The sequence below is a fragment of the Hipposideros armiger genome, unplaced genomic scaffold (genome assembly GCF_001890085.2).
Source record: "Hipposideros armiger isolate ML-2016 unplaced genomic scaffold, ASM189008v1 scaffold_1236, whole genome shotgun sequence".
NCBI lineage: Eukaryota > Metazoa > Chordata > Mammalia > Chiroptera > Hipposideridae > Hipposideros > Hipposideros armiger.
In genome coordinates, this window is record NW_017732586.1 from 143,926 (window position 1) to 158,445 (window position 14,520).

At 42.9% G+C, this 14,520-nt stretch overlaps 1 protein-coding gene and 1 pseudogene across 2 annotated transcripts in view; one reads left to right on the top strand and one right to left on the bottom strand.

The window, feature by feature from the left end:
- Positions 1-852: 852 nt before the first annotated feature.
- Positions 853-14,520, bottom strand: part of GUSB (glucuronidase beta) — a 24,893-nt gene continuing 11,225 nt past the window's right edge. For both annotated transcript variants that reach the window (XM_019633066.1, XM_019633067.1), the window contains 2 exons: positions 3,959-4,094; positions 853-2,492 (listed from right to left, as the gene is read on the bottom strand). In XM_019633066.1, coding sequence (XP_019488611.1) covers positions 2,323-2,492; positions 3,959-4,094 — 306 coding nt within the window. In that variant the 3' untranslated portion in view covers positions 853-2,322. The remainder of the gene's footprint in view (positions 2,493-3,958; positions 4,095-14,520) is intronic.
- On the top strand, positions 7,366-8,234 carry LOC109376917 (39S ribosomal protein L42, mitochondrial pseudogene; annotated as a pseudogene).

Sequence of the window (14,520 nt, forward strand, 5' to 3'; positions counted from 1 at the left end):
ATCATTGTGTGGAAAATGAACTTTGAGAATAAAAATATATCATAGTTCCAGAAATGTTGGTCATATCTGATTCTTGGATCAAATTTAACAAATGGAAGGTGAGATTTACATGAGCCTCTTAAGAAGCATAGTAATAAATTCAAGGCAAAATTGACTTATTTGCAGACTTTCTGATAACAGTGATGAGAAATGTGCTTTATAGATTAAGATTTATTGAAGTATAAATATGGAGTAATGATATAGTGTATTTTAAGATGTACAAGAAAATGTAGGGACTTTTGTTTGGCTCTTTTTCTCTGTGGCTGAGAGGAAACAAGTCAATGTCCAACAAATCTATTAACTCCTCCACTCTAAGAAAAGAAAAAAAGAAATGGGCCTTACCCCTAATTTATAAAACATTTAAGAGTCTATTATGTTTAATTTTTTAAATTATTTATTTACTTATTTATTTATTTTTTAAAGGTTTTTATTGGGGAATTGGGGGGATGGGAACAGCGCTGGAGAATTGGGGGAAGGGGAACAGACAAGTTGCTGTCATTTTGTTCTTCATTCTAGTTGTGGAGGACGTTGCTTCACTGGCCCAAGTTGGCACCATCATTGTGCTCTTCCCTGGTGAGGCAGATCAGTCGCCGGCTTCTGGACAGCTGCTCACAGCAGCTGCTGGCCGCTCACGCTGGCTGCTGGCTACATACGGTAGCCCATGGCAAGCCACTGCAGCAGGGGCTGCAGCCTACGCCGCTGCCGACAACTCATGGCAGCCCAGCTCCAGGTTGAGCTGTTGTTCACCATCTTAGCTGTAGAGGGCACAGTGTCACTGGCCCTCATATGTGGGATCCGAACCAGGGCCCTCTGGCATCCCAAGCTAGTTCTTAACCATCGCGCCACTCGGCCGGCCCTGTTTAATATTTTTTTCTGTTTGTCAAGTAAAGAGTTTTATGTATTATTCCTTGACAATTAACCAGAACACAAAACTTGATTCCTTGAAGGAAGTTAGTAAGTTCAGGGGTAAAAAAAAATAAATATGTAATCACTAGAATTCCTAACTTATTATTTGAACTGACTACACTCTCATTTCTTAAAAGCGGTCTAAAGATGGCCATTAAAATGAGGTCAAATTACCTTGACTGTTTCTCTCATGGAATTTGGAAAGAGGCGTGTCAAGACGTGTAGCATCGACCACAATGAAAGTGGATCAAGTTCTGTGTTAACTGTGTTGGTTCATGGTCTTCCATGTGATTGGATACCAATGAGTATTTTTCCAAAGCATTCAGCCTTAAACCAGGATTGAGGAATACTGAACTTTAGGAGTAATGGACTGTACTTGCCTTAATGGACCCTGTGAAGAGGAGAAATGATTGCATAAAGAAAAACGATCCTCTGGGAGCCGGGCAGGTTGGTGTCATCCAGAGGCACAAAGGCCCGGAGTACAGGTGACTCTTGAACAACGTGGGGTGTTGGGGTGCCAACCTCCTCCACAGTTGGGTATATAACTACAGTCAGCCCTCCCTGTATGTGACTCCCATTCAGAGGTGATGTCATGGGTTTGGACAACATGGTAAAAAAAACTACACATGTAAAGTGGACCCATAGTTTACATGTTCAAGGGTCTACATCTCTGTAGGCCCAGCCTGTTTAATTTACAGAGGTCTCCTCATGCTCAGTGGGGACGGTCATGACACGGCCACTGGGCCTTCACAGCCGTCTGCCCACTTCTGTCAAGGCCAGACTGCATGGCTAAGGCTGGAACAATGTCCTGGCACAACCGGTAACCTGTGCTTCCTCCCGACTCAGACATTCTTCAGCTCTCACCTCTTAGGCATATCTGTTTGGTTAACACTGTGGAAACCAGTGCACAGACCTTGTTGCTTATCCCAGCATGGCAGCACGTCTAAGTGTTCTGCGACTTCAGCTCATCTAGGGAGTTTCCCTCCCTCGGTCAGGGTTGGCCTGGTTTGGGGCATGAGCACAGGTGGCCTAAGACTGTGCGGCAGTCCCTGTGGAAGCACAGTCGTGCATGTGGCCGGAGTGCTGAAGCAGGCCATTCTTAAGAATCACACAGTTATGTCTATGAAAACAGCTTGACATAAAGATAACGAGATGCTTTTCTGCAGTACCAATAATTTAATTTGTGGATGGTCACTTCTGAGCCAACTCTATTCCCGTACTACAAGCGCCTTGATTTTCACCTCCACATTCCCTTCTAGCAAATTACTACAAAATCCAGAGCAGAAACTTTCTGGTCTGCCACACTCGGTTCAGGAAGTTGCGTCTTACTTAGGGAGGAGGGGCTGACACCTGCTGTCTGAAGAGGTAGTTCTTGCTTTAAAAAGTAAACGGGGTCTTTCCCATGCACTGTGACTTCACAGCTGATCGATGGTACCTGGTTTCATTGGCAAGTTTCCAGTATCTCTGTCGCAAAAGGAATGCTGCACTTTTTGGTTGTCTCTGACGAGTGAAGATCCCCTTTTTATTCCCTAATACTCTCGTTGGTGCTAAAAACAAAACAAAAGTTTCAGGTGACTTCTGATGGGTTCCAAGCTGAGCACAAAATAGAAATAGCCTCATGTAGTTCAGGGTTGCTTGCCCTGAAGTGGCCACTTAGTGGGTTAAAGTTTTAACAACTACCGCTCCCCCAAAACACCTCAGCTCCCTGCGTGGATTTTTCATCTGTTAGGGGAAAAGATCCAAAATTGTTAACCTTTTACTTGTAAAATAAAGTTTAAAACATTACAGGTACCCAGCTGCCTGGTAACTGGAAGGGGACTGAGACAACAGTTACCCTTGGGAAGATAAGTATCCTAGTGGGAGCCAGAGTCCTGAGCAGTCAAGGTGCCAGACAGCATCTACTAGATTTCAGAGTCCCGGCCGACACTTCCAGCTGGGCTCCCACTTTTGCTGAAGCTGCGAAGGGAGCAAAGCTGGAGAGCCTGTCAGGACTGCACTCTGAGCACACACTCCACCCTCCAGTGAAACCACAGCTTCTGTGAAATGGGAAGTAGGTCTCTTCAAGAAGTTCAAAACACTAATAATCTCTCCACAATAAGCAAATGCCAGGCACTGCCAAGCACATCGTTAGATGGAATCCCTACATGAACCTGCAAGGTAGTAAGACAAGAAGGTCAGGTCACTTGTCTAAGGTCACAAAGCTAGTTTCTCACTACATAAAGGTCGTGCGCCCATTCATGAAACTAGACTACCATCCATTATATTTCCTGAAGCCCTTAACCTCATTTGCCAAGCACAGCAGAGGCTCATCTCATTCTTTCTTCCATTCTAATTTTTAATTAAACTGTCCAAAGACCCATCTTTCTCCGTAAGTAATGTAATTCCCATGACTACCAAATCCTTCCCCACCGCCCCCCCCAATTGCTATCCTAAGTTTATGGTATATCAAGAAACGAATACTCTAGAGGTATATAAAGAAATGAGAAGCATTCATTTGGAGCTTAAGTGAAGTAGCCCTCATCTATCCCCACTTGAGAAAGAGGACATAACGTTTTCTTTGACCACATTTAAACTCGCCTACATTCAAAACGCTTTCACTTTCCTATATTCAGTGAACCCGCCTTGTAAAAGTATATATATAAAAGTATATATCTGTTTATATATATACATTTCTCAGGCTTTGTACCCAACCCTGGAATAATGAATATCCCATAAGTAAATCCTATACAAGGTCCACTTCTTCCTTATATTGTTGTTAAAAAGACAAGATGAGTCAGCCATTTTGCCTCAAGACAGTACCCATTTGCTTTTTACCATGAAATGATTTAGGAAGCAGGCAAGTGATTGCTGTTTGCTAAATGCAACTTACTTTTCCTTGGAAATTATCTGTCACCTGCATTGATTAGATCAGCTTTTCCCTCCTGTTTCCACTGTTCTTACAACCAGATATCCTAAACTGAAAGTCCGGCCTGAAAATATTAGAAATGGTACATTCCCCTAAACTTCCACTTACACTGGTTAGTCATAAAATCAGCAAAATTCCAGATGAGCTCTCCAACCACATACTCTTTGCGTTTTTGATCCAGAACCAAATGATACTGCTCTAGCAGACCTTTCTGGTACTCCTCACTGAACATCAGAGGTGGGTCCTGGAATACAAAGAAAAGAGAGGTTAAGAGGACTGGCAAAACTGTAAATGTCAGAAAAGAATAAAGACCCATGTGATAATCACCTAAACATCTGTCCCTAAGGTGGGCTGTAGTGACTGCAGAAGTCACTACCAGGGTATGACACAGTCCAGAGGAAAAAGATTTCTAAAAAAACCTTTAATTTGTAACTACTTCATTTATCAACATAATGTGATACTTGCTTTCTCTTACTTTTACATCTTTATTCACCAGTGCAATCTTAAAGCTGAACTATACTGGAAGTAAAAATGTCTTTGAATAATAAATTTAAACCAAGTTTTCAGGTGACCGGGCAAGATGGCAGAGTAGATACATGCTATGCCTGCTGCCTCCATGACCGCATTAAAATTACAACTAGGGCCGGCCGAGTGGCGCGATGCTTGGGAGCTGGCTTGGGACGCCAGAGGGCCCCGGTTCGGATCCCACATGTGAGGGCCAGTGACACTGCCCTCTACAAACAAACAAACAAACAAAACAACTAAATTATAGAACTATCAACCTGAAGAACCATCTGAACACTAGCTGAACAGAAGTTTTATAACTAAGGATATGAAGCAGCAGCCACATTGAGACTGGTAGGAGGCGCAGAGACATAAAATGGGCTGGTCCCACACCCACGTGTAGTGGTTGAGTATCGGGAGGGATATCTCAGCCACAGAGTCCCCCCTGAAGAGTGAGGGGGTCTCAGCCCCACACCGGGCTCCCCAGTCCAGGGCTCCAGTGCTGGGAAGAGAAACCCCCACTACATCCGGCAGTGAAAAGCAGTGAGGATTCCACCCATCCAGATGAGATGGAAGGCTGATAGAAACACAGATGTCTTTAAAGGGCCTACACACAGACTTGCAGGCATTCACCATGTGCTCTGGCAGAGGGAAGGCAACTCAAGAGGCATCAGAGACATAGGGAAAGACTGAGTTGTGTGGCTTCAAAGCAAGGGATAGTGGGACAGCTTCCATTATCCCTATGTTGACCCTGCCTCATGTGTAGCCTACAGGTAAGCGCCATCTTTCCTGTGTTGAGCCCTCCCCCATACAACCAAATCTGAAACTGCATTGGCCTGGTGAACGCCGCTCACCCCACCACGGTGACTCCTTGGGGATCTGCCCCAGCTAACTCAAGCAGCACCATCAGAGGTACTTTCTGCGTCCTTGCAAACCAGCCCCAACTCACGCTAAAATCTTTCTTGACAAACTCTTGGGGTCTGCATACCTGAGGCATGCAGCAGCTGGCCAACGTGTGCTCTGAGACTTCTGCGAGGGGCCGTGGGCTCAACACTGCTGCCAAACCTGAATCTGAATTTACCTGGTGAACACTTACCTTACCTCAGTGACTACCTGGAACCCTGCCTCACCCAACTGACATACCAACTGAAGCTCTTTAAGTGGCTGAGTCTTACAAAAAGCCAGCAGGTGGCATCAGGCCTCAGGGGGCCCTGGACCTTTTGCTAAGTTATTCCAGGCCTGGTACTGGTGGCAGCCAGCCTCAGTTTTCAGCATGGCCTCCCCCATACACCTCCAGGTTTAGCACAGGCGGTGAACAACCACAGATAGCTTTGTAGCTCCTACCAGGTAGTCCCACACTGGTCACAGGTAGCGGCTGACCTTGGCCTACATGGGAGCCCCTCTCAAGAGGCCCCAGAGGGCCGGCCGAGTGGCGCGTTGGTTAAGAGCTGGCTTGGAACGCCAGAGGGCCCCAGTTCGGATCCCACATATGAGGGCCAGTGACACTGCCCTCTACAGCTAAGATGCTGAACAACAGCTCAACCTGGAGCTGGGCTGCCGTGAGTCGCCGGCGATGGCGACGTAGGCGAAGAGCGCAATGATGGTGCCAACTTGGGCCACTGAAGCAACGTCCTCCACAACTAGACTGAAGAACAAAACGACAGCAACTTGTCTGGTCCCCTTCCCCAATTCCCCAGCACTGTTCCCATCCCCCAATTCCCCAATAAAAATCTTTAAAAAAAAAAAAAAGAGGCCCCAGAACCAACACACCTGGAGGCCAGCTTCAGACCACAGAGCACCACCCAATTAGCCCCACAAGCAGCAGACACAAAGGGTTGTTACAACAAGCACAGGAGCCCACTGGGGCAAGTCCCCCTCTATGGGGTCAGCCCACACACAGCAGCTCATACACTGTAGGCATAGCCAATCCTCACAGCCAGTCACCCTGAGAGTCAATCCCACCCACTATGTGCTAAAAGCAATCAAGGCTCAACTACAACAGGAGGGCACACACAGCCCATGCAAGGGACATTCCTGGAACACACACACAGGAGAGCAAGGAGACTGCTTCACTGGGTCATACAGGACACATACTGTATAAGGTGACCCAATGACTGAGAGACATAGGAGATGTACCGAACGCATAGAAACAAACACAGAGAGGCAGCCAAAATGGGGGTGGGGAGGGTGGGGGTGTTGTCAAATAAAAGGAGAAAACTCCAGAAAAAGAGCTAAGTGAAATGAAAGCAACCAACCTACCAGAGGCAGAGTTCAAAACACTGGTTACAAGGAGGCTCAAGGAACTAGGTGAGAGCTTCAACAAAGAGATAGGAAGCATAAAAAAGGACACAAGAAACATAAAAAAGAACGAGTCAGAAATAAAGAATACACTAGCTGAAATGAAAACTACATAAGAAAGAATCAACAGATTAGATGAAGCAGAGAATCGAATCAGTGACTTGGAAGACAAGGTAGCAGAAAACACCCAATTGGAACACCAAAAAGGGAAAATAATTTTTTAAAAAATGAAGATAGTTCAAGCCACCTCTGGGACAATATCAAGTGTAACAACATTTACATTGTAGGTGTACCAAGAGGAAAGAGAGAGCAAGGGACTGAAAACCTATCTGAAAAAATGATGACTTTCCTAACTTGGCAAAGGAAATCAACATACAAGTCCAGGAAGCGCACAGAGTCCCAAACAAAATGAACCCAAACAGGCCCACACCAAGACACATCATAATTAAAATGCCAAAGGTTAAAGACACAGAGAGAGTCCTAAAAACAGCAAGACAAAGTCAACTAGTTACTTAAGAGGAAGTTCCCATAAGATTGTCAGCTGATTTCTCAACAGAAACTTTGGCCAGAAGGGATGGGCAGGAAATATTCAATGTGATGAAAACCAAGGACCTACAACCAAGACTGCTCTACCCAACAAGGCTATCATTTGGAATCAAAGGACAGATAAAGAGCTTCCCAGACAAGAAAAAGTTAAAGGAGTTCATCACCACCAAACCAATATTATAAGGAATGTCAGAGGGACTTCTTTAAGAAGTCTTTACTGATGTATCTATCAATAGTCACTTTAAATGTAAATGGATTAAATGCTCCAATCAAAAGATATAGGGTAGAAGAATGGATAAGAAAACAAGACCCTTACATATGCTGTCTACAAGAGACCCACTTCACATTGACAGACATCCATACACTGAATGTAAAGAGATGAAAAAAGATATTTCATGCAAATGGAAACAAACAAAAAATGGGGTATCAATACTTATATAAGACAAAATAGACTTTAAAACAAAGACTATATAGGCTTGTAGGACCCAGACTGAAGCAAAATGGCAGGCTCACAGTGAGCAGCTATCAAGGGATGAAGATAGGTATGCCTAGAGGCAAATTTTAAAAGCAGTTTCCCTTCAAATCATCTTTTTTCATACCACCTGATAAGCATCTTGATTCACCATGGCAGTTGCAGCAGTAAAATGGGTGTTATCAAACAGATCCATCCTGAAACATTTATTTCCAATTCAAAATGGAGCTTTTTATTCCACATATTCTCTTCCAGATGTCTTAATTGCAAAGTAAAACTTGCTTTGATATCTGATGGCAGGACAATAATATGCTACCATCCTTCTGTGGGCGTTTCATATGAACACACAAAACCTGTCCCTCGGCCAGATCCAGTGCATAATCATGAAGAAACACAGGATCAAGTGCTAAAACCACACTGGAATAAAAAGGTGAACACTTGGAGCAAGGATCCGTGATAGAAAAACTTAGCAAAATATAAGTCTTTACCACTAAATACCATTGGTATCCTTGTGGACAGTATCATATAAGTCATAAGAAAATGAATCTTCCAAAAGAAAGATGATATTGAGGACTTCAGTATTAAAGAGAACTGTTATCTTGTGTCTCACCATTTGAGAAAATGTAGTCATGTATATTCACTAATATGTTATACAGTAAAACAATAATGTCTTTTCATCAAAAACAAAGACTATAATAACAAACCAAAAAAAATCACATAATGATAAAAGGATCAATCCAACAAGACGATGTAACTCTACTAACCATTTATGCACCCATCATAGGAGCCCCTAAATATATAAAGCAAATACTGACCGACATAAAGGGAGAGATCGACAGTAACAATCATAGTAGGGAATACTAATGGACAGATCGTCCAGACAGAAAATCAACTAGAAAGCAGCAGACATAAATGACACACTGCACTAGATGGAATTAATTGATACTTATAGAGCATTCCAAAGCAGCAGAATATACATTCTTTTTAAGTACACATGGATCATTTTCCAAGATAGGCCACAAAACAAGTCTCAATAAATTTAAGAAGACTGAAATTATATGAACTGTCTTCTCCAACCACAGTGAATGAAACTAGAAATCAATTACAAGAAAAAAAACTGAGAAACAAACCAACAAATGGATACTAAATAACATGCTAAATAATGAATGGGGAATGGGTCAATAATGAGATCAAGGAAAAAATCAAAAGATACCTTGAGACAAACAAAAATGAAAACACAATGACCCCAAATCTATGGGACACAGCAAAAGCAGTCCTAAGAGGGAAATTCATAGCAATACAGGCCTACCTCAAGAAACAAGAAAAGTCTCAAATAAACAATCTAACCTTATATTTAAAGGAACTAGAAAAAGAACAACAAACAAGGCCTTAAGTGAGGAGAAGGAAGGAAATAATAAACATTAGAGCAGAAATAATTAAAGTCTAAAAAAAGAATAGATCAATGAAATCAAGAGCTGGTTCTTTCAAAAGATAAACAAAGCTGATCTTTAACCAGACTCAAAAAAAACAAAGATGACCCAAATAAATAAAATCGGAAATGAAAGAGAAGTGACAATGGACACCACAGAAATACAAAGGATTATAGGAAACTACTATGAGCAATTATACGCCAACAAATTAGACAGTCTGGAAGAAATTGATAAATTCCTAGAAACATATAATCTTCCAAGCCTGAATCAATAAGAAACAGAAAACCTGAACTGACCAATTACTACTAACAAAATTGAATCAGTAATCAAAAAACTCCCAACAGACAAAAAAAGTCCTGGACCAGATGGCTTCACAGGTGAATTTGACCAAACATTTAAAGAAGAACTTCCAACTATTCTTCTCAAAATATTCCAAAAAATTCAGGAGGAGGGAAGACTCCCAAGCTCATTCTACGAGGCCACCATTATCCTGATACCAAAACCAGACGAAGATATTACAAAAAAAGAAAATTGTAGGTCAATACCCCTGATGAACATATATGCAAAAATCTTCAACAAAATATTAGCAAACCAAATTCAGCAATACATTGAAAAAAATCATACACCATGATGAAGAGGGATTTATTCCTGGGATACAAGCTTGGTTCAATATCAGCAAATCAATTAACGTGATATGCCACATAAACAAAATGAAAGATAAAAATCATATGATCGGGGCCGGCCGAGTGGCGCGATGGTTAAGAACTGGCTTGGGATGCCAGAGGGCCCCGGTTTGGATCCCACATATGAGGGCCAGTGACACTGCCCTCTACAGCTAAGATGCTGAACAACAGCTCAACCTGGAGCTGGGCTGCTGTGAGTCGCCGGCGATGGCGTAGGCTGTAGCCCCTGTGGCAGTGGGTTGCCATGGGCTACCGTCTGTAGACAGCAGCCAGCGTGAGCGGCCAGCAGTCGCAGAGAGCAGCCGTCCAGAAGCCGGCGACTGATCTGCCTCGCCCGGGAAGAGCGCAATGATGGTGCCAACTTGGGCCAGTGAAGCAACGTCCTCCACAACTAGACTGAAGAACAAAAATGACAGCAACTAGTCTGTTCCCCTTCCCCCAATTCCCCAGCACTGTTCCCAACCCCCAAATTCCCCCCAAAAAAAATCTTTAAAAAAAAAATCATATGATCACATCAATAGATACAGAAAAAGCATTTGACAAAATCCAGCACCCATTTATGATAAAAATTTTCAGCAAAGTGGGAATAGAGGGAACATATCTCAACATAATAAAGGCCATATATGACAAACCCACAGCTAACATCATACTCAATGGGAAAAAGCTAAAAGCACTAAGATCAGGAACAAGGCAAGGATGTCCACCTTCACACTTTTGTTCAACATAGTTTTAGAAGTCCTAGCCACAGCAATCAGATAAGAAAAAGAAATAGAAAGCACCCAAATTGGAAAGGAAGAAGTAAAACTCATTATTTGCAGATGATATGATACTATATAGAGAGAACCCTAAAGATTCCACCAAAAAACTCATATTAGAACTCATAAATGAATTCAGTAAAGTAGGATACAAAATTAATATTCAGAAATAGGTTGCCTTTTTGTACATCAATAATGAACTGTCAGAAAGAGAAATTAAGAAAACAGTCCCATTTACAATTGTATCAAGAAAAAATTAAATACCTAGGAATAAATTTAAAAAGACTTGTAAAAAGACCTGTATTTGGAAAATTATAAGACACTGAAAAAAGAAAATAAATGATAGAAACAAATGGAAGCATATACTGTGCTCATGGATAGGAAGAATTAACATCCTTAAAATGTTCATACTATCCAAAGCAATCTATAGATTCAATGCAATCCCTATCAAAATACCACTGGCATTTTTCACAGAACTAGAACAAATAATCCTAAAATTTATATGGAACCACAAAAGATCCCGAATAGTCATGGCATTCTTGAAGAAGAACAAAATTGGAGGTACCACACTACCTGATACCAAACTATACTACACAGCTATAGTAATCAAAATGGCATGGTACTGGCATAAAAACAGACACATAGATCAATGGAACAGAATAGAGAGCCCAGAAAAACCCATGCCTATATGGTCATTTAATCTATGACAAAGGAGGCAAAAACATACAGTGGGATAAAGACAGTCTAGTCAATAAATGGTGTTAGGAAAATTGGATAGATACATGTGAGAAAATGAAACTGGACCACCTTCTTATATACTCAAAATGGATTAAAGACGGGCCGGCCAAGTGGCACGTTGGTTAAGAACTGGCTTGGGATGCCAGAGGGCCCCAGTTCGGATCCCACATATGAAGGCCAGTGACACCGCCCTCTGCAGCTAAGGTGGTGAACAGCAGCTCGACCTGGGGCTGGGCTGCCATGGGTCGCCGGCTACGGCATAAGCTGCAGTTCCCTGCTGCAGTGGGCTGCCATGAGCTACCGTGTGTAGCCGGCAGCCAGTGTGAGCAGCCAGCAGCCGCCGTGAGTGGCCGTCCAGAAGCCGGCGACTGATCTGCATCACCCGGGAAGAGCACAATGATGGTGCCAACTTGGTCCAGTGAAGCAACATCCTCCACAACTAGACTGAAGAACAAAACGACAGCAACTTGTCTGTTCCCCTTCCCCCGATTCCCAAGTGCTGTTCCCCTCCCCCAACTCCCCAATAAAATCTTTAAAAAAAAATGGATTAAAGACTTAAATGTAAGACCCAAAACCATAAAAATCCAAAAGAAAACATAAGCAGTAAACTCTGACATTGCTCTTAGTGACATTTTCTGACCTATCTCCTCGGGCAAGGGAAACAAACGAACAAACAAAAATAAATAATTGGGACTACATCAAACTAAAAGTTTTTTCACAGCAAAGGAAACCAACAAAATGTAAAGACAGCCTACTGAATGGGAGAAGACATTTACCAATGATACATCTGATAAAGGGTTAACATCAAATATTTATAAAGAGGGCTGGCCGAGTGGCTCAGCTGGTTAAGAGCTCGCTTGGGAGTGCCAGCTCTGAGCAGCAGGGCTGCAGTTCAGATCCCACACTGAGGGCCAGTGACACTCGCCCTCTACAGCTAAGATGGTGAACAACAGCTCGACCTGGAGTTGGGCTGCTGTGAGTCGCCAGAGACGGCGTAGACTGAAGGGGGGGCTACAGTGGGCTGCTGTGAGCTACGTGAGTGGCTGGCAGCCAGCGTGATCGGCCGGCAGCCGGTGTGAGCTGCCAGGAGCCGCTGTGAGCAGCCAACCAATGACCGGCAACCGAATGCCTCACCCGGGAAGAGTGCAATGATAATACCAACATGGGCCAGTGAAGTGATGTCCTCCACAACAAGACTGAAGAACAAAAACAGCAATTTGTCTACCTGTCTGTTCCCCTTCCCCGATTCCCCAACGCTGTTCCCCTCCCCCCAATTCCCCAAAAAAATCTTTTAAAAAAATTTATAAAAAACTCATACAACTTAACACTAAAAAAAACAAACAATCCAAATAAAAACTGGGCAGAGGACCTGAATAGACATTTCTTCAAAGAGGACATACACATGGCAAACAGACATATGAAAAGATGCTCAGCATCACTAATCATCAGAGAAATGCAAATTAAAACCACCATGAATAGCACTTCACATCTGTCAGAATGGCTATCATCAATAAATCAACAAACAAGTGTTGGTGAGGATGTAGAGAAAAGGGAACCCTCATGCATTGTTGGTAGGATTACAAATTGGTGCAGCCACTACGGAAAACAGTGTTGAGGTTCCTCAAAAAATTAAAACTAGGACTACCTTATGACTCAGCAATTCCACTTCTGTGTATTTAAAGAAATCCAAAATACAAATTTGTAAAGATATATGCACCCCTATGTTTACTGCAGCACTATTCACAATAGCCAAGATATGGAAACAACCGAAATGCCCATCAAAAGACAATTGGATAAAGAAGAGGTGGTACATATATACAATGGAGTATTACTCAGCCACAACAAAAATGAAATCTTACTATTTGCGATAACATGGGTGGACCTAGAGAGTATTACGTTAAGTGAAATAAGTCAGACTGAGAAAGACAAATACCATATGATCTCACTTATATGTGGAATCTAGAGAACAGAATAATAAAAAAATAATAATAAAGCTCAAATTTCAAGTGGCCACCAGTGTGTAATCTGAGAACCAGTTTGACTCAGCCTAAGTCACCTCAGATTCATTTGTATGTGGTCTGGGTAAGTAGCTGCTGTTTAGCACATCCATCCATTCAACAAATAATTATTCAGTATGTGTTTATATGGCAAGCATTGGAAATAAAGTAATAAACAAGAATGACAAGTGCCACGGCCCTCCACGCTTCACAATCCAGCAGGAAAGACACAAGTTGTAAGTGTAATGAGGGTAGAGAGGAAGAGTGCAAAGCTGGGTCCCAGGGGACGTTTAGCAGCAGTAGCTGATTGACACAGGGCCACAGGGAGCTTCCCTGCGGAAGTGGGTAAGCTGAGACCTGCCCAGTAAGAAGGCTACCTATCCACAGCAAATGCAGAGGCCACAAGTGGGGACTCTTCCAGTATCTGGTGAAGAGCTCCGAAGTGTCCTTTCCTGAGACAACGATCTTTCAGATCATTGGTCTTGGGTCTGGGTTCTTGTTCTTGGATCTGAGTTTTCATCCTATGGGCACTTGGAGAGCTCAAGTCTTAGGTGCTGAAGAACGCAGTATTCCAGTCATTTGTGAGAGAACACCCTGTTGGCTTTGGCTTTCTTTTCCAATGAGGATGAACATGCTGTATAAGATCCACTGAAAATGTAACTGTAAACTGAGCCATGTTTTGTTCCAGTTCCTAAACTGAATTTGAGAGCAGGGCACGATGCAGATGTGCTTACTTTGTTAATGGAAATGATCCTGCATTGGCTAATACTAATCACAAACAGTATTTAAACTTAAAACTAAAGGAAATAAACTCAGTAAGACTAGTCACATTTCTAGTCCTCAGCAGCCACAAGTGGCTCATGGCTGCTCCTTTGGATAGTGAAAGTACAGGATTTTTCCATCACCGCTCAAGGTTCTGTCAGACAGTGCTAAGCTAGACCCTTTCAGTGTCTTAAACATGCAGTTGGCTACCTTTTCAAAGAGGGAGAACAAACATGCATGTACATTGTCTCCATAAGCTATCCCCCCTTCACCAGTTTGCAGCAGTGGTATTCTGTGTAAACAAGATGCATGTAAGGGATGAACAGAGTAATACAGTTCCCGTGGGCAGCTTTTCAACATAGCAAGGATAAGCAAATTAAGAAATGCGTGTCGGGCTGGCCGAGTGGCGCGTTGGTTAAGAGCTGGCTTGGGATGCCAGAGGGCCCCGGTTCGGATCCCACATATGAGGGCCAGTGACACTGCCC